General features: G+C 50.4%; 1 protein-coding gene across 1 annotated transcript in view; it reads left to right on the forward strand.

Annotated features, from left to right (window-relative positions):
- ASTN2 (astrotactin 2) overlaps positions 1-21824 on the forward strand; it is a 353959-nt gene that overhangs the window by 176064 nt on the left and 156071 nt on the right. Inside the window, exon 11 of the mRNA XM_037399819.1 lies at positions 15385-15535. Within this exon, the coding sequence (XP_037255716.1) occupies positions 15385-15535 (151 nt within the window). The remainder of the gene's footprint in view (positions 1-15384; positions 15536-21824) is intronic.

Genomic DNA, 21824 nt, shown 5'->3' on the forward strand with positions numbered 1-21824 from the left:
AAACTGAATATCCTTCACCATGACACTGGCAACTGAAACGAACCTGAAGGCTGAGATCTGGCTGGCCCAAGGGGAAGGATGCTCCTGTCCCATGCACACCTGCCTGCAGCTCCATCACTGCCTGCAGGCTCGGGCCCCCGCTGCATCTCTTACAACCTCTGCCATAGCACAGCTCTTCTACATGCCTTTGGTGTGGGACACTTAGTGCTGAAACTCAGGGAAGAATCTGCCAGGAGGTGTAGTCTCTCTTCTGCCTTTAATAGAGGCATATATTCTTTATGTTCCACTTAATCCTGCAGTAGCACAAAGGTTTACAGATAAGGGGAGGATGTCTGTTCTGGGGTGCTTGGTATCAGAGTGAGGCCAGAGAAGCTCTGAGTTAAACTTCAAAATCAGTGTATGTTTGCATGTAAGCACAGTGCTGCCATTGGTGTAATGCATTGTGTCGTCTTTAGAGGTGCGTCAGGTGATTGTTGAGAATGGGTAGGCTTGTGAATAAAAAAACAACTCAATAAAATAAGGACGTAGATGTTCCAAAGTGATGCCTCCTTTGGAGACCTGAGCCTGGGACTAGTGAACAAACCGAGGACTCAGCCCTGTGCATTTCCACCCCCACCCCCATTAGTAGCCCTGCTTGGCAGGTCTGAACTAGGGCAGCTGCAATGTCCAGAGGCAGAGTGATGGGATGGGACAGCACAGCAAGGACAACGAATCCTCTTGTGGGCGCTGGGAGTTTGGCATCTTACAGGTTTGTGTCTCATGGTGAATCTGTGGTGTCTAAGACAATGCAAAGTGCGAGGAGTTCTTCCTGGTGGAGGTTTTTTGTACCTCTGCCAAATGGTGGTTTAGCTGTCTAATGCTATGGGTGAGCTCAAGACCTTCTGTATGAAGGCTGGTAACAGGCTCCTTCTCTCTCTGGCACCTGTTGCTAGTAGTTCCAAGGGCCGTAGGATGGGACCGATTTGACTGCGCTTAGGAGTAGCTTATGTCATCCCTAGATCTGTACCTAAGCTAGTCCCCGATGCTGCTTTTTCTAATCCACGGAGATCTAGTCTCTGGAGGCACCGATCAGCTCTTGCTGCAATCCTTGCCCTCCCAGCATGGACTGATCTCCCCCTGATCTTCCTGAGTTTGGAAGGACCCAAAGTGACCAGTCCTGTGCATATCTTGGGTTGCCTTGGGACAGGTGAGCTGAAGCCCATCCTTGGCATCTCTGAGACCTGGGGCAGGCTTGGTCTGGCCACTGGTGGATGAGCAGCAGTCAGGTCTCAGCCTTGCGCAGGCTGCACGCCATTCCCCATCATCTTATCTCAGGATTTGGGTCTGGGGTCTTCTGTTTTAAGCACATCAACCCCAGTCCCACAGCATAGTCCCAAGCCTCAGTGAAGCGGGCACAGTTCCTGCCTCCCAGCACTGAGCTCCGAGGAGGTGCGATGCCCTTACATGAGATACAGATGGATGTGTGCCCTGCTTCAGCCTCTCTGCCTTTAACCCTCTCACTTCCTCAGGTAAATGATGATGTTCCCTGTTCCACGTTCTACTCCCTGCTCAATTTATCTTGTTTATTGACCCAAACAGAAAGTCAATGTTTTCTTCAGCTGCTGTTTGCTTCGATGGCAGCCAATTTGATTCAGGAGGAACAAAAATGGATGCAACAGAGTTCAGTGCCAGATTTTTCTCCCTTTTTTTTTTTTTTTCTTTTTTCTTTTAAATGCTGATCATCCTTTTTTTCTGAACCCACCTGGCCCTGGACACAGCTCGACAGCCTTCACTATACGATATGGCTGCAGGCAAGTGTAAAAATGTACAGCGTTTACCCCATGAATTGGAGAGCCGGGAGGAAGCCTGCGGGTCAGCTCATTACAGGCAGGCATTGCTGCAGCCAGGGCTGCCCGCTCCCTCCCACTGGGTGCCGTTTGTTTGTGAAACGTTGGTCTCTGGGGGTCTCACATGCATTTGAAGCTCTGTCTTTTCCTCAAAAGTTGGAAGGGCAATGCTTTGCAGCCATCATCTGGATCAGAGATTTTCAGACACTGTACTGTGGGCTCTCGGGGGGTTGTGGTTTGCGATGGGGGTGTGAAAGGGGAAGGAGAAAGGCTTGCTCAGCTCTCCGCTGGGGTATTTTAAGACGCAAATCAGGAAAGGTTCACTGAAGTGCATTGAAGAGAACTGCAGCAAGTGCAGGTCTCAATGCAGCTTCTGGCCCAAGGAGTTCACAAGCTGGGGACAGCGTGTGGCTGCTTTGAGGCCTGTTCAGGTGGTCCTCACTGCTGTGGTGGCACATCTTTGCAGGGGAGGTGGAAGTCAAACCCTCCTAGCAGTGTGGGTGCAGTCATAGGTCATAACCAAGGTGATTTAATGAGATGTGGCCACTGCACAGGGTGGTCCTGGCCTTCCCCCAGCCACTGATGCCCATCACTTCCCCCATGCCAGCAGTGGCATCTCTCTGATCCTGGGCTGAGCTTGTTCAGGGATTTAAATCAGCAAAAAAACCCCATTTTCTCTGTGGTAGTTAATGATCTGCTCTGAGGTGCCCACATTGCCAGGCAGGGGTTAGATGTGTCCCTACCAAAGGCAGCAGCAGATCAGGGTGCTCGTCATCTCTGGAGACTGAACCCATGGTGGTGGTGTCCTTGGAAGGGCTTGGGGACCAGGGGCTTACCAAGGAGGGTGCTGCCCTTGTGACAAACCTGGCTGAACTTCAAGGAGCTGCTAATGGATGCTGGGCACCTTGGAAAACACAGTCTGCATTGGGTGCCTAGATAACAGCTGAGTCCTTTCAAAAAATCTGTCCATGTGGATGGAAAATCCCTATGCAAATCTTTCCCCAGGTATAAAATTAATTGGATTGCAACTTCAAAGAGTACTTCTGGAAATAAGCTGTAAATAATCTAGTTGTGCCTCAGTTCCTCTGTCTGTGGACATTCACCGGGCTTTTTGAAAGCCAGTGAGCATTGGTGATAGAAGGTGCTATATATAGTAGCAAAACTATGCATACATGTATATGTGTGCATAAATGCATCCCTAGTAACCAACCCCGGTGTGCGGTATTCTAAAATACAGTTCATGGGTTTGGTTCTCTAGAAAGCTCTACTTTTGCTTCTTATGGGCTCTTACCCCTGCCTCCGTGCAGCTGTACGCACGCCCATGCCATGGGACACTGCCCACCCATGCTGTGGCTGGAGCAGTGTGCCCCGCGCCCCAGGTCTGTAGGGAGCAGGCTGGAGTGGGTGGGGTGTGGAGATCCCTGGGATGCAGACAGGTTGACGAAGGTCACCAATCTGTGTAGCTTTTGTCAGGGTTTAGCTGGATGGAGCTTCATTGCAGAGCCTGGTGTCACCCTTGAGCTGCATGAGGATGCTGAGCTGCTGTGGTCTTCAGGGGCTTGCTCCTCCATGGGCTGTCCTGCCTGCAGCGAGCATCTCATCAGGGCAGGGATCTGCAGTCCCAGCGCTTATCCCTGCCTGAGTGGAGATGGCTGATCCCCAGCACCCAGTTTCTTAGAGGCTTGATGCCATTTGTTCCCAGCGGATCGATAGGAGCATCTGTGAAAAATCAGGGCATGGATATCTGATCCAGCAGCCTCTGCTGTTTCCTATTTATCTAATCTAATTCTATTGGCATTTCTAAAGTGCTTATCACCACCACATCTAAGCACGTTATATGTATCTTGAAAAAAAACCCCCACAATTGCTGTGTAATGAGTGTTTGAGTCTGGGATGTGGCTGGTCCTGGTGCCTGGGCACAGGCAAACCAGGCTAAAGAGGAACCCCCTCCCTCTCCCAGTTTCTTTGCAAAGTCCAGCTTATCCTGGTGACCCTCACGGATTGCTACAAAGTCATATCCAGAAGAGCCCACTAGAACAGAAAACTTGCACAAAATACCCTCAAAGGTTATAAAAGGGAAGGAGAACCCCAGTGACTCATTTGTGCCCCAGCAGATGCTGAAGCCTGAGCCCCAAGCTGGGATTTTCAAGCTTGCCATTGCAAAATGCTCATGGTGACTGAAGGCAGATACAGCCCCCCCATGCCGTACCCTCTACTGGGTCTGTCCCCAGCACCCCATGGGTCATTGTAGGACATCTCTGCATCTGTGGAGCTGGGGGATGAGCTGCAGCACCTGGGGGAGCTGTGCAAGCCCCGGGGCTGAGGCACAGGAGCAGGGAATGGCACTGGCACCTGGGCTGGGGTCCTTCCAGCTCCCCTCTGTCTTTCTGGCCCCTCCAAGTTCCCACCAGCAAGCAAATTCCCTATTTCTCAGTCAGGAAAGCAGGGTGGAGAGATGAAAACTGCCACAGCCAAGCTCTCTGTTGGGCTAGAATATATGTCTGTTTTAAAAGGGAGAATCCTTTAGCTCATCCTAGGCTCATTTCTTTGAGATGGTGAACAAGCAGGGACCTGAAATCTTGGCTTGCTGATGGCTGATTATTTTGAAGGGCAAAGCAAGGGGAAGGTGGCTGGATGCTCAGTTCCTCTCCAGTGTCTAGTCAGGTCTGTGTCGGGAGCAGATACGGATGAGGTAGAGAGGAGATGCCCAGAGCTCATCACAGCAGTGAGATTAATGGCATTTTTCACCCTGCCACATAGAATCTATGGGAATCTCTGTTTTATTTCAGCAAGCCCAGGCAGGGCTGCAATCACTTGCCTTGGTGCTGTGGTGGCCTGACCCATCTCACGATGTCTTCAGCCTTTAATAATTTAGGATGAGAGATCCCAGGCCTTCTGTCTAGGCTTTTGCTCGATTGCTTGTTTTTCTAAGATTTCTCTTTCTCCCCCAGGCAAAACTGTTGCAGAGGATTGAGGTGCAAGTTTGGTGGAGGGTCTCTATTTTACAAGTGAAGAATTGCCTTAATTTGGGCAGCTTAAAAGTGCTTTTGAAAAACTTGAATTGCTGCACACAGCGTGAAGTCTTGTTTGATTTTACCAGCAAGTGTTGGCAGCAATCCTCCACGCCCGAGCACGGCTGAGCATCCTTGCTTCGAAACACTGGCTGAGGCCGTGAGGAAGGCAGACAGCAAATGGCCAAAACCACCGAGTTTGAGTCTAGTGGGGAAGGGGGACGGGGTGTATAGGGGTGAGGAATGGGCTATACTGGCACAGGAGGGGAAGAGAACGGTGAGCGTGCTGGTAGGAGCCTGCCGTGGGGATCTGCCCCAGGGAGAGCTCTGCACACTAAAGGCTGAGCGATGCTGCATCCTGCAGCTGCTGCTGCAAAATGTCCTCTTTTTCCAGACTGAACACCTTCCCCTTCCTCCCTGCCCAGAATAAACCCCTGATTAGGCTCATCTTCAGCAAACGTTATCAAGTTTGCAAAACTCCAGAGCCGGGAGGTGCCAGGGTCAGTTTGCTGTGCAGCCTTCAGGCAGCCCCTCTGTGCATATGCATTATGGAACCGTCTTTAATGGCATGATCATATCCCAGTTTCTCACCTTTGCCTCTCTCAGCACAGCTGATGAACCTGCTCTGGGAATGATCTGCATTAATGTGGAGCTGTAAAAACTTCAACTGAAGTCAATGAGAGCTGTGCTTTGAGCAGGGGAAGTGTCATTTAATGCTAAGCACTCTGAAAAATCAAGTCTAAAAGTCTCAAATTTGGTGCATGTAATGTAATGGATGTTTTTTACATTATCGTGCCTGGGCTTTAGCTCCCTGTCTGTAAAATGGGGATGATAACAGGGGGACTGGGAACTTAATCGCTTTATTGGTTGTGAAATACTGCTGCTTTTTGGTGTTGAGCAAAGCATAAGCAACCCATGAGAAGCTGAGTAATTGTGCATGCAGAACAGCATCTGAATAGAGTACAATAAAGTAGGAGCTATGTGTCTGGAAAGGGAAGGGAAGGGAAAACAAGATACTGAGAAGCTGCAGGTGAAGTTGTTTGTAGGGTGCTGAGAAGCCTGTGCATGTTCATAAGTACCTGGGGGGGGTGGGGTGAGGGGGTTGGGGATGCCTGTATGCTGAGCTCTGGATGGATTCAGGCATCCAGAGGCATGTGGCTGCAGCTCAGCCCCATCACCCTGGGCATTTGGGGAGACAGGTCCTTCAGATAATCCTCCTGTATGTGGTCTTGTAATCAACACCTTCATCAAAGTGTATAATTACTAGAGGCTGCATTAAGGTTGCCCTTAGTTCTCACATTTTCTTAATTTTTGAGTACGCAACATTGCAACCTTGGTAATTTCCTTTATTATATTTCTTCTGTGGGTGCAGACCTGCGCGTACCTGCTTTGCATGGCAGTGGCTCCCGTTCACAGAATGCCTGATGGACCTCCACGTCTCACTGGCTTGGCAGTGCCCATCATACCTGCAGCCCTGCTAACATGGGCTTTCCTTGGAAACTTGGTCTGGCTTTGCATTGCAGAGCCGATGCTCTGCAGGATCCTTTTGCCAGTGGACATCCCACCATCCAGGTGGAGATAGCCTGGACATGGCATCCCCCACAGAGGGCTTTGCTCCCTGTAAATTTATCTGTGGGGTGCTGCGTTTGGCAGCTGCCCTGGATTTGGGTGGCAGGGCTGGGTTGCATCCCAGCAGCAGGTTACAGGAGCAAGGCAGGGTGATAGCAGAGCCCATGCCGCTTCCCTGCCGAGCTCCTGCAGAAACGTGATCCCCATGGAGGATCTGGCACCAGGCTGGCCTCCCTTGTCCTCCGAGGTCCCTGCCCTTGGTCATGACATGCAGTTCTGGGGTCAGAACTGGGGTTTTAATCAACATCAAACCAGATTTCTCCCCCAGCTGCTGCTCCTCTCTTCTCCTCCTATGGCATGGTGTCTTTTTGCTCTGTCCCTCCGAATAAGCCCATGAGACTCCTGGCCGCCACTTGCGTGCTGCCGGGGTCCTGGGGTCAGTGTTTAATTGGTAGGGGTGTTAGAAGTATTTTTGGATATTGCCAATGGCATCCGCGAAGTCTGCTCGGCTCAAAGCTGTGGCGAGCCCCGAGCCCTCCCTGAGGTCTCTCCCTTCCCCTTCTGCGCAGATCTTTTCCTTCTTCATTAGCACAGTATTATCTCTGAGCATAAAAAATACCCTCTGGTTGCTTTTTATTTCTAAATTGAAGCTGGAAATGTATTTACAAGTTCACTGTTTTGAAAATGATGTTTTGAGAGGATGGGAGGGAACAAATCGCTGGGTAAACTGAGCTAGTAAAAATAATAAGTAGCATAGAGAAATCATGTGATAGTTTTCATTTATGTGTTTTTTAATTATTCATTGCTGTCTTTACTGATAACCCCTGTGCCAATAGTGATCCATTTTACTAGATAAACATATTACTTCATCAGTTAGTGTGAATTGCTTTCAATTAATATATTATACTACTACTGATTCTGTGTTGAAAAAGCAGATTCTACAACTATTAACTTTTAAAATTATTAATATTTGAGCAGCCTAGAATGCCTCACCAAAAGGTGTCGTTGCAGTGGCGTGGGGGGCCAGGTGGCTTCTCACTGAGCCTGGAGGTTTCTGTTCCTGGTGCTCTAAATGCTATATTTTTTTTCATTATTTAATTTCTTAAGATGTTGAAACTGTGCTTTTCCTGTGCTGCCACTTCTTGAACTTTTAGATTTCACATTGTAACGTTTTCCTTTGCAGCTGAAGTTTGGAGGGGAAGGGAGAGGTCAGGCTCAGCTCAGATAACTTTGCATGCTTCATAACTTAATAACTAAAGTTAATAAAACTGAATTAGGTGTGTCTGGCTCTGGCTGGTGACATTGTCAACAAAGGGAAATGGATTTCTTTGAAGCTGAGAACATTAGGTGGGGTGTTAGGAGCAGTTGTGGCAATAGCCGTGGGGAGCTGGGCTCTGCAGTTGCATGGAAGGGGGGAGGTAGTTCTGTCGGTGCTGGACACCTTTGAAACGGGGAATCACATCCTCACCTTGAAGAACTAGCTCCTGCTGAAGGTAATGAGGAGCAGGTGGAAAATGGGCAGGAGCGGGGACGTTTGCCTGGTGCAGTGTGCAGGGCTGAGCCTGTGTGATCTGCTAGGACGTGGCTGTCGAGGCTCCTAAAAGATGTAAAACAGGAGAATAAACGCTGGGACTTTTAAAATGGCTGGGAAGGCAGTATCTTAAATAAATGGAGAATGTGGTGGAGACCTACAGCAGTGCCCATCCCTTTTGCTGTGACATGCCAGGGTGGTCAGGGTAGTCAGATGATTGGCAGTACTGTTTCTCCTCCCAGCGGGTGTTCCCAGGTGTTTAGTGTGGGTGCTTGCTGTGCTTCAAGCCCCTGTACCATCCCATCTCATCCCACATTTTGCTGTCAAGCTGCCTGATGCACAAGAGCATCCTGATGATACCGCCACCATGCAGGGAATGCAACCCGCTGAATTTGGGATTAATTAAAAGTCACAGCAAAGTGGGTGCTGGCATGTGTAATTTCCAGCATGCTTACTGACCATGCTTTATCATCTCTGTTAAGGCTCATGCACTTTTTCTTAAACCTCCCAGCGCTGAGGTTGCCTGGGAGACTGAGCCAGCACTGCCTGCATTTGCCTTTGGCTTGCATGGGGTTGAAGCTGCAACCGCGATGCTTCCCTGAAATAGGGGTAAAATGCTCAGAATTAAAACTGTCTTATTTATCTCATTGGTGACATCCTGGTCCTTCATACGTCAGAGCCGCCACCAAGGGGGCTGCAGTGGGGAAGGAGGGGGGGCAGGCTGGAGCAAACCCTGGACTATGTGCTGTGTCTGGTGGGCTCTCTGAGCTTGCTTTTATTCTGGTGTGTTTGTTTTTGCTTTGCTTTGCTGTAATTAAATTTCTGGCCCTTCTGGTTGCTGAAGTGAGCTTCAAAACACTCTGGCAGAGCGATGGTTTTATTGAATCTCTAGCAAATTATTGAAGCTTGGTAGGGAATTTTCCATGTTTTTCAACCTCAAGGTTTTTGGGAAAGGATTTTTGCAAGTCTTCATTATAGTATTACCACAACAAGTGAGACTACCCAGAAAATTTATAGTAAGCAGCTCATCAGCTGTGGTATGTCAGTGTAGCTCCACTGGAGTGCCTCCTCCAGTGTCACTCAAGTAAGAATGATTTTTCCCAGTTTATGATGTAGATGGTGGTTTTTCTTCAAACCTCCCAGCACTATTAGAGTCTGTGGGTGCGCTGGGCAGAAACTCATTTTTTCTGTATAAAATGATAAATTTGCTGCATGCGTGCACATCGTCAGGCACTGTGCTGAGAAAGCTGGTTGAAGATGGGAGCTCAAGCATGCCAGAGTTTCAGATCGTGAAGTCCCCAAGTTAGAAGCTGCCACCACCTCCCCAGGTTGTCCAGTGTTGGGGCTGGAGATTAACTTTTCCAGAGCATCCCAGCTTGGTCAGTGTGCAGATGGACTTGCTTGGGAGATAGCTCTTGGCTCGGTGCTGCGGGAGATGGTTGCTGCAGTCACTGCAGACATGGGGAATGGTGTAGTGGGTGCAGGAGAGGCTGTAGAGAAAACAGTCTCTTGTTGCAGGCAGAATTAAAAGAGGGTTGAAATTGTGGAAGAAAGATATTCTTTTGCTTTTAAATTGGAGACCACTTTTCTCAGATGACCATTTACTGCTCGTTCATCATAATTTGGGTGCTTAACTGGATGGCCCTCTGTACAGAACAGCTGAGCCGATGGTGCAGTCAGACCCAGTTGGAATTGTACTGTGACTGTGGGAAGTGCTGAAAGTACTAAAAATAACTTTGAAAGCATCTCCATTTGGGCATCCCACAGTGGTGAGTGCCTTTAATCCTGATCTCTTGTTGCCTTGGCTCCGTGTCTTAAGCATGAAGAAAATACCCAGTGTATAGAGGGGCTGTGAATATAAACTAACATTTGTGAGTTGCTGGGGGTCCTGGGTGCTCAGTCCCCGGGAGGGGAAACCCCCAGGGGAAGGGATGGCCCTGCCTAGTAGGAGAGTGGGAATGCGAAGTGCTGAGAGCAGGGCTGGGGCCATGGGGGTGGTACCGAGGGGTCCCCGGTGGTCTGCTGGCAGCCAGGGTCCCAGCCCCACACGCTGATCAAATCCCAACGCTTCACTTCTAAACACTGGGCTTTGCAGGTGCAATTTGATTTTTTATCGGTTATATGTAATGCTTTTATAAAAAATGTGATTATGAGTTTTGCAGTACCCCCTCAGCTGGGTATGCATGCCGATAAGGCAGGCAGACCCTTCATGCCCATTTCTGTGATGAATCTTGCTGGGCATTGTGTGAACACGCTGAGCTCTGCCCAGCCTTAACAAGCCCAGGCGCTGCAGCGCAGGGAGCCGGGGATGAAGAGCTGGGTTAACTTTGTTTCTGCTACAGTCTGTAACTCCCCCTCCAATTTGATATTTCAGGCTTGCAGCTGAGGGATCCTACCCTTCCCAGCTCGCTGTTCCACCCAGCATTTGCAATTCATGGCTGGTAAAGAAGTTTCCAACCCATGTGGCTTCAGGCAAAACAGAGGTAGAGCCATTTGCACAGCAAAAAGGCTCGTGCAGGTCCCACTTCCACCGATCCCATTAATATCTTTGAACCATTTACTCTGAAATTCGAGGAAGTTTGGCAACATCACTAATGATTTCAGTGCTATCCAGATTAGCAGAGGAAGGTAGGGGTTTACTGGAGAAAAAGAGATAAGAGGGAGAAGAGAAAAGGAGCAGAGGAACACAGGAGTGGAAAAGGTGAGAGCTCAGAGAGAGCATTTGCTGGGGAGCAAATAATGGCAAAAGGGAGCAAAGTCTGCGCAGGGAGACACCTCTCTGGTGGGCTCCCGACAGTAAGGAGACCAGCCCTTTTGACTAGCTGGTCAAAATTTCTCAGGCAAGCAGCTGTCAGGCTGAAAAATGCAGAATCTGGGTGGAAATTTCTCTGTCCTGGTTTGCAAGTGCATCAGCCCTGAAGTTCCTTGTTGAGTGGGGTCTTGCTAGTGGAAGTAGGAAGCAGTGCCAGCTGCTGGACACGAGGCACCCTGGCTGGGCTGCGCCAGGTGGCCTTGGGTCCCTGCTCTGTACTGGTCCCTCCTTTGGGGTGAAGCTGCAGGTGACACAGCATCATGCCTTTTGCTGCTAGTGGGCCCTCTTTAGAAGCTCATGGACCCCAAATCTCCCCCCAGTCCTTCTCCAAGCAGTTGAGGGAGCACATAGTAAAGCAGCACTGGCTTAGTCCCCAGCTTGCATCTTTTTCTTTCTTTTTTTTTCCCAGCAATGGTTAACTTTGTAAGACACCAAAGTCTTTAACCATTAGTAGGCAATAAAAAGGGGCAGCTGAGTTGGATAACACCTGCTAATCCCCTTCCAGAATGAGCTACAGAGAAGAGCTGCTGCAAAGCTCGGGAGCTTATTCTGAGAAGAGTGCTTTGGAGGCTTTGAGAATTGCATGGTGTTGGTATTTCATGAATAAATAACCCCCAGCAATATTTGTCACTGAATCTGCCTCATTAATGAGGGCCTGCAACAAAGGGGGAGGATGGAGAAAAGTATTTTCAAGGGAATTGAAGCGAGTGTGAGTGATGGGAGGTGCCACGGGGCTGAGGTTGAGGATGGGTGGCATGGTCTGTACCACAGGAGCTGTGCAAAGCCAGGTAGGGAGCCCTGCTGCTGGGCACCATGCTGAAGGAATTGTTAGAAAAGTGGGTTTACTGGTGCTGGGTACATAATCAATGAGCCCTGGTAGGGAGGGGAGTGCCTTTCATTTATAAGTGTATCATTTGGGCATCTGTGTGTGTCTTTGGGAGGTCTGGAGAGTTAAAGAGCGAGCATGTGTGTGTTCATAGACATGCATGTGCTTGCAGAGAGAATCTGGCACCAGAAATTAGGTCACTTCCTCCAAAATACCCTTTTTGACAGGACAACAGGACATGGCATCTGCTTCAGGGTGGTGGGGAATTGCCCCATCCTCCCAGTATGCCGGGTGCTGAGCCCTGCCTGCTCCCTGGTGCCTGGGTCTGGCCAGGGCCACCAGCAGCTTCCCCCAGCTCTCAGGTGTGCTCTGGGCATGGCACAAACTGCAGAGCCCATCTCCTCCATCCTGCCTTGTCAGAATAGATCTGGGGGTTACTCAGTGAAATTCAATACAGATAGATGGAGAACAAGAGAAAAAAGCTGTTCTTTTACAGGCAGCTCTTTACGGCAGGGAAAGTGATTCATCCATCAGGGCTCTTCTAATCTGGCATGTCCGGGCAGTGAGGAGGGACAGCTGACCCAGTGGGCACCGTGCAGTGGTGGCCAGACACTGCCATCGCTCCTCAGGTGTCCCCTGCCTTGTCGGCACTGCCTTTTCTCCAGGGCTGGCGCTGGGATCTGGGGGCTGCAGTCCCATACAGGGGCAGGGAGGGATGGGCAGCGGTCACCGCTGGAGCTGTGTGGGTGGAAAGTCATCTGCTCCGTGCCATGTGTTGTCTGTCCCATTGTCGCTGCGGGAGGCAAGTAATGAATTATTGCTCTTTGCCCCCCAAAACTAAAAGGAGCTGCTGAGGCTGGCAGCACCTACCTGCACTGAGCCTGCCTCCACCGGCCCCTCTGGAGAAAAACAAAAGCAAGTTTGATCCCAGCTCACTCCGAGCATCACGTCAGCCCTCTCATCTGCTGACATCCCCCTGTCAGGGCGCACATGGGAGTGATGCTGCTCTAATCTAACGGTGGCCGACGCAGACACGATCCGGCCGAGCAGCATCCCTCCGTCTGCAGGCAGCACCATCACCCCGCTCCTCTCGCAGGTGACATTTGAATGCTTCCCTCCGGCTGTGCTGCCCCATCTTCCAGCAGGGTTAATATTTTAATAAGCTTAATGACTCATTCCAGCTCATCAGCCCCTGCCCCTGCTTTGTTTCGGGTCATCCGTTATGCAGGCACTATTTTGGAGAGCCAGGTTCCTGTTCCCATCCTCTGTCCTCCCAAGGGCAGATCAGTTTGGGCTTCCAGGTTTTAGTAAAAAGCATAACAAGCTGGCTTCTCCCGGCAGGACTCTGGCTCTCTGGAGCTACCCTGGCCGAGGATACAGCCCCAGGGTCTCCTTTGTACCACCCAAGGCAGCTGTAGCTCCTCGCCTTCTCCCTCCAGTGACGTGGGAGCTGCAGGAGCTTCTGGTTGTTTGGTGGCCAAATGGAAAACCCAGGAGGGAGGACAGAGGCACGGTTCTCCTTGCAGTCCACCTACGATGAGAAACCCTTCAAGAGGAGCAGATGGGGCTGAGCTTTCTGGGTGGGTGGTGGAGGAGTTATCATGGTTTGTTGCTTTTCTTTTTTTTTTTTTTTATAAATAATTATCCCTACATTATTAAACAGTGTTTTTGGTTAGTAAATAATATGCCCTTTCCCTCCCCGCATCTCTCCAGCAGAAATAAGTGCCCTGATCTAATATATTCTGCCTTTCACACTCCCTCACTTCAGAGGAGCTGCAAATTCTGGTGGGAACAGAGTGCTAATAGAAAAGGGTCTCTACTGATATTTGAAACATGACCAAGAAAGGACAGAGGGAGATTCAGCTCCAAATATGCTGGAAAATCTAGGAGATGGGCCAAGAAAGGGGGGAATATTTGAAGCATGATCACCAAGAGGGAAAAGTTAATTGGGAAGCATTAATTGGGGGTGAAAATGGGCAGCACAGACATGAATTTGCTACGTGGGGCATTGATGCAGCTGGAGATGCTGGGGTGGGCATGGAGTGACCCTGGTGCTGGGGTAACTCGTCTGCCCTGACCCACGGTAGCAGAGAAGCTGCCCTGCACCTCTGTCTGAGCTGGGATGTGCCGACTTATCAGTCTTGCTGGTTTTATGGTGTTTTTCTTGTTGAAAGTCCCAGCTTCTGGAATCCTGCAATTGCCTGGAAAACTGGCCCTACTGCACAGGGCTTTATTTCTTGGGTTTGGTCTCTGGGTAGTTTCTAGCCCTCAAGTTTGCAGAGAGAAGCTCCATTACACCCTAAAGGCTCAGAAAGCAGAAGGCAAATTTAGGGGAGGGGGGGGAAAAAATCACCCAGTGATTGATTTATTTTTAAAATCTCATCATTTTTATGCCAATCTCATTTTTTATTTTTTTTTATGCCTGACTCATGATTTTTTTCGAGCGTTCGGTGTTGGCAGGGCTCTGTGCGTGTGACTGCATGTGTGTGCGCAGGGGCCCTCTGCTGATAGATAATGCAGTGCTGCTTCCAAACAGCAGTGCTGTGGTCTTCAAGGGCTGCTGAATATTCCTCCACCATCCTTTCGTTGCCAAGCACACGGTTTTCAAATTAAAACCCAAAAAAACCCCAAACAAACCCCCCAAAAAACCACCAACCCAAAAAAGGGAGGCTCAAACTGGGCATTCATTCATTGTGTGGCTTTTTAGGTCCTGGTGGGAGAGCAGGGAAGATGCTAAAGGGGAATAAATGACCCTGTGACTCCCAGCATTGCCTCGGGGGATGTTTTAAGGTCAGAGGGGTCAGTGTTTATTTGCAGACCCCTGTGTATAAAGATCTAATAAATAGCCTGTGGAGGTCAAGTCCGCTGCCATCAGTGACTTGTTCTGTGACCTTGGGTAAATCGCTTTGTCTCTCCCCTGTTGGTAAGTGGGTGACAGGATCTGTTACCCAAGACAGGTTGCAGGTATTGGTTACTATATAAAATGTGCTTTGAAGATGAAAAATACCTTGGAGATGCTTTAAGCTCTTGACAAGCATCTGTGTTCCCTTTGCAGGAACCCAGCAGAAAGCGAAGTGCCTGAATACTTTGTCACAGACAAAATCTGCTGTGTGCGCAGCTCGGAGAGGCAGGGCTGGGAGCTTCCCAAGGCTTTACACGGCCATTGAATTTGTTGGTATTTATGGTTCTTGCTTGCGTAAGAGAGGGGTGTCACAGCGCAGCCGTGCCCGGAGCTTTGCAGAGCTGTCACGGGCTGGAGCAGTGCAGCAGAGAGCTGTGCCTGCACCCACCCCTGTGTCCCTTGCTCCGGGTCCCCCTGTCCCCTGGAGCCAAGCAGGGGTGAGCCCCCACATCCATAGCCCAGCAAGCGCGAAGCCAAGTTTCCAGCTTTGGCAGCGTCCCCCGGTGATGAATGAGGTGTGGGTGCTCAAGGAGGCTTGGCCCAGCTGTGAAACGTTCAGGACGAGTTTCATTGTGGATTCACTGTTGTCTAGTATAGGGTTGGATTCACACACGACTCCAGGCTACTAATAAAGTATCTCTTAGTTGGTAGTTGGCTTGAAAATGGTAGATAGTATCTTTGAAACCCCTTAACTGGTTGATTTTCATCAAGGATGTCAGTTATGCAGCAGATTTATTATATATAGGATAATCACAAAGCCTTACTTTTCTTGGGGAGCTTCCTTTGACTCAGGTTTGCTAATTAAAACGCTGTGATTTTGCCAGGGCAGCTCTCTTCATGGATTGCCCTGCCCATGCCACGTGCTGCCTGCTCCCTGCTGGCCCTAACGGTGCCTTTTCTCTCCAAGGGAAGAAGCGATGCTGTCCACCTACTTTGAAACCATCAATGACTTGCTCTCCTCCTTTGGGCCAGTGCGAGACTGCTCACGCAACAACGGTGGCTGTACCCGCAACTTCAAGTGCGTTTCGGATCGCAAGGTGGACTCGACAGGCTGCGTGGTAGGTACCGTGGCTGCTGGCCCCTGGGGCTGGCGTCTGGTCGGGGGCAGGGCGGGGGTAAGCCGGAGGGGGACATCGGCTGCTGCCTCCCTGGGGATGTGGCCAAGGGGATGTGTGTGCTGGTGGTGGACTCCCCCTCCACCCCTGGGCCCTTCACAGCAAATCACATCTGCCTTAAGGACCTGAGGGAAGCAGTCTGGGGGCTGAGATGAGCAAAAGAAAAATGCTTAAGGCTGATGGTCATTTCCCTGCTTGTCAAGAAAGCACAGGGTGAAAACAGTCTCGCTTTTTCTCCTGCCTTCTGCTTGCCAGCATGGGAGAAAGATGAAGCATCTCCCCATCCTCTCCCCCTCTGACACCCTCAGAATTCTGATTTGTTTCTGCACGTGCTCACATCTAGCCAAACAATCTACTGCGTCCCAGGTTTTGCAGTTCCCTGCTCCCCCCTCCACAAGACCTGTTAGACCCTAGACCGTTAGCTTTGGGCAGAGGTTCTGTATTGTTCCCAGCTATCGATGCACAGAGGGGTTTCGCTGCTGTTGCAGGTGGGAGCAGCAGAGCTCAGCACCTCTCCCACCTCTAACCCATCTCACCTCAACAGCAAAGTCCCCATTTCCCTGCGTGCAGCAGCTTGTGCGAGTCTGGTACAACACACAGAGACACAGGGGCAGAGCCTTGGGAAAGCGGGGGAAGCCTGGGAGCAACCCTTCTCGTCTGTCTGTGGTAGGAGCCCCTGCCTGCCCAGCAGCAGGTGGTGACCCCTGAGGGGGCCCACAGTGAACACATGCCTGCTGCTGCAAAGCCCCCTGCAACCCCTCTGCCCCTTCCCCTCCCTCTTGCCACAGGCAGAGACCCCCCCGCCCCAGCCCTCCCACCTCAGCAGAGGCAGGATTTAAGTGTCTCTTTATTTATTGAAGATGTTTAGACACGGCAGCCAGGAAAGGTCAGGCTAGAGCGGTGCTGTCCCGGGGGTGGCGTTTTCATTATCCCCCTCTCCAGTTGCTTGTTAAGGCCATTTAACACAACAGCCTGATGTGTCACCAGCAGCGCCTGGTGCCATCTCCCCCTTGCTGCTCCTCTCCCTTCCCTCCTTTCTTTTCCCATTGTTGCTTTTTGTGGGGTTTTTTTGTTCCCTTTCCCAGGGAGCATCTGCCTTTCTAGTCTTTTTTTTTGGAGGGGTCCCTCTTTTTTGGGGTGTTATTTTGCCCTGAATGCCAACGTGCGTCCCAGACACTGTCAGAAGCAATTGGGACTCTGCCCCATGCCGCTGGGAAGGGATGCCTCTTTCTAAAAGTCAGGATATATTAAGATAGAAATTGCCAATAAATTACAGGTCTAGCACTGGCCATGCTGGCGCGCAGAGAGGCAGAAATTGAAAACTGTGTCACTGGGGGAAAATACCCCCCCGCCTCTGTAATGCCTAAGTGAGGCTTTATGCAAAGAGAACAAACTGTGTACAGCAGGCAGCGGGGAGAGAAAGGAGAAGCAGCAGGAGCTGTTCTTCTGGGGTCCATTCGCTCCCTGAGAACCATGGGTGAAAGGTGACACATGGGACCCCCTGTCCTCCTGTGTCACACCAGGCTCCCCGAGGCCATGAATCCCATGGGGACAGGAGACAGCTGTAGAGGTGCCCATCTCTCCTTCTGCTCCTCACCCCTTTTTCTCCCCACTGCAGGAGCATGAGGTGGCTCTGCCTCTCTCCACAGCTCCCAGTTGTGGGGTGAAGCCCCCCGGCTCCTCAGTCCCAGCTGCAGCTTGAGGACAGCGGAGATGAGCTCCCTGGGGGGAGGTTGGAGATGGCTGCTACATCCCACCTGGGGTCCATGTCTCTCCTGCTTCCCACTGGGCTGACGCCAGAGTCACAGTGCACCATCCCTCCCAGCTCCATGTAATGTTGTACACACATCACCTGCTTGTAGGTCTTTGGCAGTGGCAGGGGTGTGAGCAGAGGTCTGGAGGACACTGTCCCCTGTTTCTGACTGTGGCCCATGGCCGTTGCTTGGGGAAAAGCCAACGGGTGGGCAGGCAGTGCTGCCCTCAGCCCCAGGTCATGCTCATGGCACTGAGTGGGGTTGCAGGCGATGGGAGCTGAGTGTCAGAGCTTGCCGCAGTCCTGGCCCGTGACCTTAAGGTACCTTCTGTCCTGGTCCCTGCACTGGACAGTATGTCCCCTCCTCATCCCGTCTCTGCTCCCGGAGTCTGCTGGGTGAGAGCTGGGCTTCCAGTGTGAGTAGGGATGGGACCATTTGCTGCAAATTTGCAGGGATGTCAGTTAGTTTTAAAGCTGAACTGCTGTGAACTCAATTTGCCAATTTGGTAAGTGCTATGGGCAATATCGGGATGTAATTTAATTAAGCTATCCCCTTTTTATATAGTTCAGGGAGCATTCACGTACTAATTTTAGCACTAGGTTTGCTTCAGCTTTACTCTGGACACTGTTTCACAAATCATGACATGTTGTTAATCTTTACCAGTCAACAGTTTATTAATTTGCTGAGGACCACAGAAGTATATAATCAGTGGTTCATCAATCAAGGCTAAATCTAACAAATGTTCTAGGCAGGTACCGAGCATAAAATATACATGCCGGCTTGTAAGCAATTAATACACAGCAGAGCTGGAGCCTAGCAGCTCAACCAGGGAACAGCACAAATCTCAAAGATTTCTTATTCCTTTTATATATAATCATCATCTGTTACCAGTTCCTTCATGCCCTTAATACAGCTTCCAGTAATTCTGCGAGGACTGGGGATGCATTTGTCTTTGGGCTTTTTAGCGGCATGGGCTCTGCCATTACCTAATTGTTTGGCATTAAACGGACATGGTTAAAACATGGAGAGCGGGTTTGTGTGTAGCTTGTGGCGGAGCCTCTCTGAGGACAGTCCCTTTGGGCTGGCGAGGGAGAAAAGAGAACGTCGCTTGACTTAAAATCCTGCATGCCAGGTGTCACCTGGAAGACCTCAAAGGCTCTGAGAGGGGTCCCCCCACAGAGGGGTGACATCTACCCAGCTTCCATCCCACACTTCCCACGGGACCCCTTCCCCCCCCAGTCTCATGGCTTTTCTGTTATTTTGACATGTACCCAGCAGATGGCATTCGTGCATAAAGGTTTTCTGCAGTTCTTTTCTTATCGGAGGCCTTTTTTCATTTGGGTAGCTTTAAGTAGGAGCTGCAACCTTGCCAAGACCTTGGGATTGCAAACTGGAGCCTTGTCTTTGAGCCCTACCTTGCACCATAACAAAACAATCCCCAAGCTCTAGAAAACCTGTGTCCACATTGCTTTTCCCTGTGACACCCTAGAATTGCTGTCAGCTCTGGGGAAGCCACAGGCATTTCCCAAGAAAATAAAATCCCAGCAAGCTTGTGTAAATCTGGTGGGCTAGCTCTGCACGTAGAGTTCAGCGTGCATTTCATACCATCTTGCAGGGATCACAGCAAACCAGGAGAAACTGTGCTGGAGGAATAAGGCAGAATATTGCCAGCAAAGGAATATATGTCACTGATCCCTCCTACCAGCACGGCAGTAGCTGCTCAGCCCGGAGGGAGGATGCTGAAGGAGAGAAAAGTGCTTGACCCTCATGTGTTGGTGATTTATAATTTGAGATGAAAACCTGTGAATTAGCCCTGAGGGACTGAAGGAAACACCTGTAATGTGGCTTAAATTCAGGTTTCCCCACCTGTCTCTCAGCTTGGCTTTGCTCGCTGATGCCAGTCCTCTCATCTGCCTGGGGAGAAGGAGGGTTGCCTTCTTCTGCTGCCCTATGGCTGTGCCTGTTTGTGAGCTCCAGCAAGACAGGATTGCAGCTGCAGAGGAGTAAAAGGGATGAGGTGGTGGGTTTTTTCCCCCCCTAAGGAAAATGAGCTTTGGTCTCAGCATGTGAGCTGGGTAGGGAGGTGGTCAGTTCCCCTCCAGGGCATCTTGAGCATCCTTGGCATTGCCACAGCAGGAGGCAGCAGCAGGTACAGGTGCGCAGTGAAGGTGAGCCCTGTGATGCCTCTGAGGATGGGGCCTTATCTCTGGGGGGGGGGGGGGGGCTCCTGGAGAAGCAGGAGGGCACGAGCTGCCCAGCTGCTTGGGAGGAAGGCAGCTCAGGCCCCATGCTAACGTAGTGGCAGAATTAGACCACTTGTTTCCCTGCTGCTTGAGCAGCTTCATGGCAGCAGGTGGGTGCAGGTGGTGTGGTCTGATGGTTCTGCAACATCTGTGATGCCTGCAGGTGTTGGTGAGTTCATCTTTTGAGTCAGAAGGCAGTGACATGTGCCACAGAAGCCAAAGATGTTGCAGGGGGATGTGGAAGGGCTCACAGCATGGCTGTGCTCCAGGACCTGTTCCACCTTGGAAGAGGTGTTGGCAAGAGGTAGGAGAGCCCACCAAGCCCAGGCAGTGGGTGCTGCTGCTCTGCGCAGCCATGAGATCCTGCTGATGGTCACCATCTCCTTGCTTACGGGCTCAGGCTCCTCTAGTGCAGATGTCTTTCTAATTTGAGCAAGAGAAAAAAGTATTGTTTGCCTTCGAGGACAATGGGAGTGGTTCCTTTCCATGGTTGTGGGGTCAGTGCATCAGGCAGGAGAGGGGGTTTCTCTGGCTCAGCAGTATGCAGAAGGGAGAGCTTCTACCAGAGTGTCTCTTAATGAAGCTGTGGCCCATGGTGACACTGGCGTGGTGTTGGTCTCAGCCTTTTTAGACGGAGAAGGAAGAGAAATTTGGCATGGTCCACACAGGTATATTAGCCTTAGGGCAGCCTGTCTGGAAATAATCCTTCTGTTTTCCCCTCTTCCACATCAAAATGATGGGATGTTCCTTAGCTGCTGCAAAGCAGGGCAGAGAAACATCTTAATTTAATAATGTAACTGTTTTGAGGAGAAATGGGATTAGAACGAAAGGAGCAGGGCAGTGGCCACCGCTTCAGTGTTCTCCTTCCAGACACCCAGGGGTGGCTCAGGGACCATGGGGACTGGAGAGGTACTTCCAAAGGAAGAGGATGATGCTGAGAAAAGATATTCTTGGGGAGGAAAGTGGGTGTTTGGGAATTTCACCCCAAACCAAAGTGCTGTGCAGAAATCCCCACATATGTGAAAATTCCAAAATAATTTTGTTCAAAACATCTCCTTTCTATGAAGGAAGGTGAAATGTTTAATTTCAACATTATCATCTGGAGCTTTGTTATATATTGCGTTATCCCAGTGTACAGCCTGAAATAAAAATACATGTAGGTGACGGAAACCAAAACATCTCAACTTTCTCAAAATTAAATGCTCTCCTAATTTCCCAATGAATTTTGAGATGTAATTGATGGAATCCCACAAAGCACTTAAGCTTCATCAAGTCTGCATTTTTCTGACAGACAGTTGTTCATTGAAAGATAAAAACTCATTCGTCCCTGCCTTATGAGGCACCTACCTAATTATGTTAGAGATGCACGTGCGAAAGCGGGAGATGGGGAGGAAACTATTATCTTCTAATCCCTTTAAAGTTTAGCTGGCTCCTTGAAGCAGAAGATGACTCCTTATGCACATTCTGATTGGAAGCAGAAGCCCCCTGAACCTCAACAGCAAGCCCCCCTCCCAAGGAGCCTGTGGTTTTGGATTTATCTCGTTAAGCCAGGTAACTACCTGTGATGAAAATGGGATTTGAGGCAGAGAGAGAAGCAAAGGATGGCAAAAGGCCCTGGGGTCAGTAGCTGGCCGTGGCAGGGAGCGGAGGGGCAGGTGGGGAGCCCCCTGCCTGCCTGCCTGCCTTTGCTTTCAGGGCTGCAAAAGGCGTTTGCATCATGTCTGCAAGCACTGGCCAAAGTTAAAAGCAAGTGGAATAGCTCAGGAAGCACCAGGGTGAGCTTCAGGTCTCTGCCTGTGCTGAGAGGTAGTTGTCTGGGTGATAAAAGCCCCATTCTCTCCACCGTTGGCTTTTTCAGCGGTGTTCCTTGGAGGGCTTGGCGGGTGCCAGCCCTTGCCGCTCTGTGCTCCCATAGACTGGGATGCTTTGTGTGTTGTGGTCACAGCTGGGTTGAGCCGTTTGGTTTGAAGGATTTGGCGTGTAGTGTTGTGGCTGGGTTCTACCCTGCATGTCAGGTGGGGTGGGAGCTGAATTTCTGTTCTCCCGAAGGGTTTTGGATGTGCCAGCCTCTGCTGTAGCTAGGAAGGGAAACTCTCAGATGGGCAGGAGATACCAGTGCATCCCAAAATGGGCTATTGGTGACTCCTGGAAGGAAAGCAGCTGTAGGGTTTCCACTAGCTTGATTTCCTTGCTCCAGGAGCTCTGAACACTTGTATCAGTGTGCATAGCATCCCA

This window comes from Falco rusticolus, chromosome 9 (genome assembly GCF_015220075.1).
Source record: "Falco rusticolus isolate bFalRus1 chromosome 9, bFalRus1.pri, whole genome shotgun sequence".
Classification (NCBI taxonomy): domain Eukaryota; kingdom Metazoa; phylum Chordata; class Aves; order Falconiformes; family Falconidae; genus Falco; species Falco rusticolus.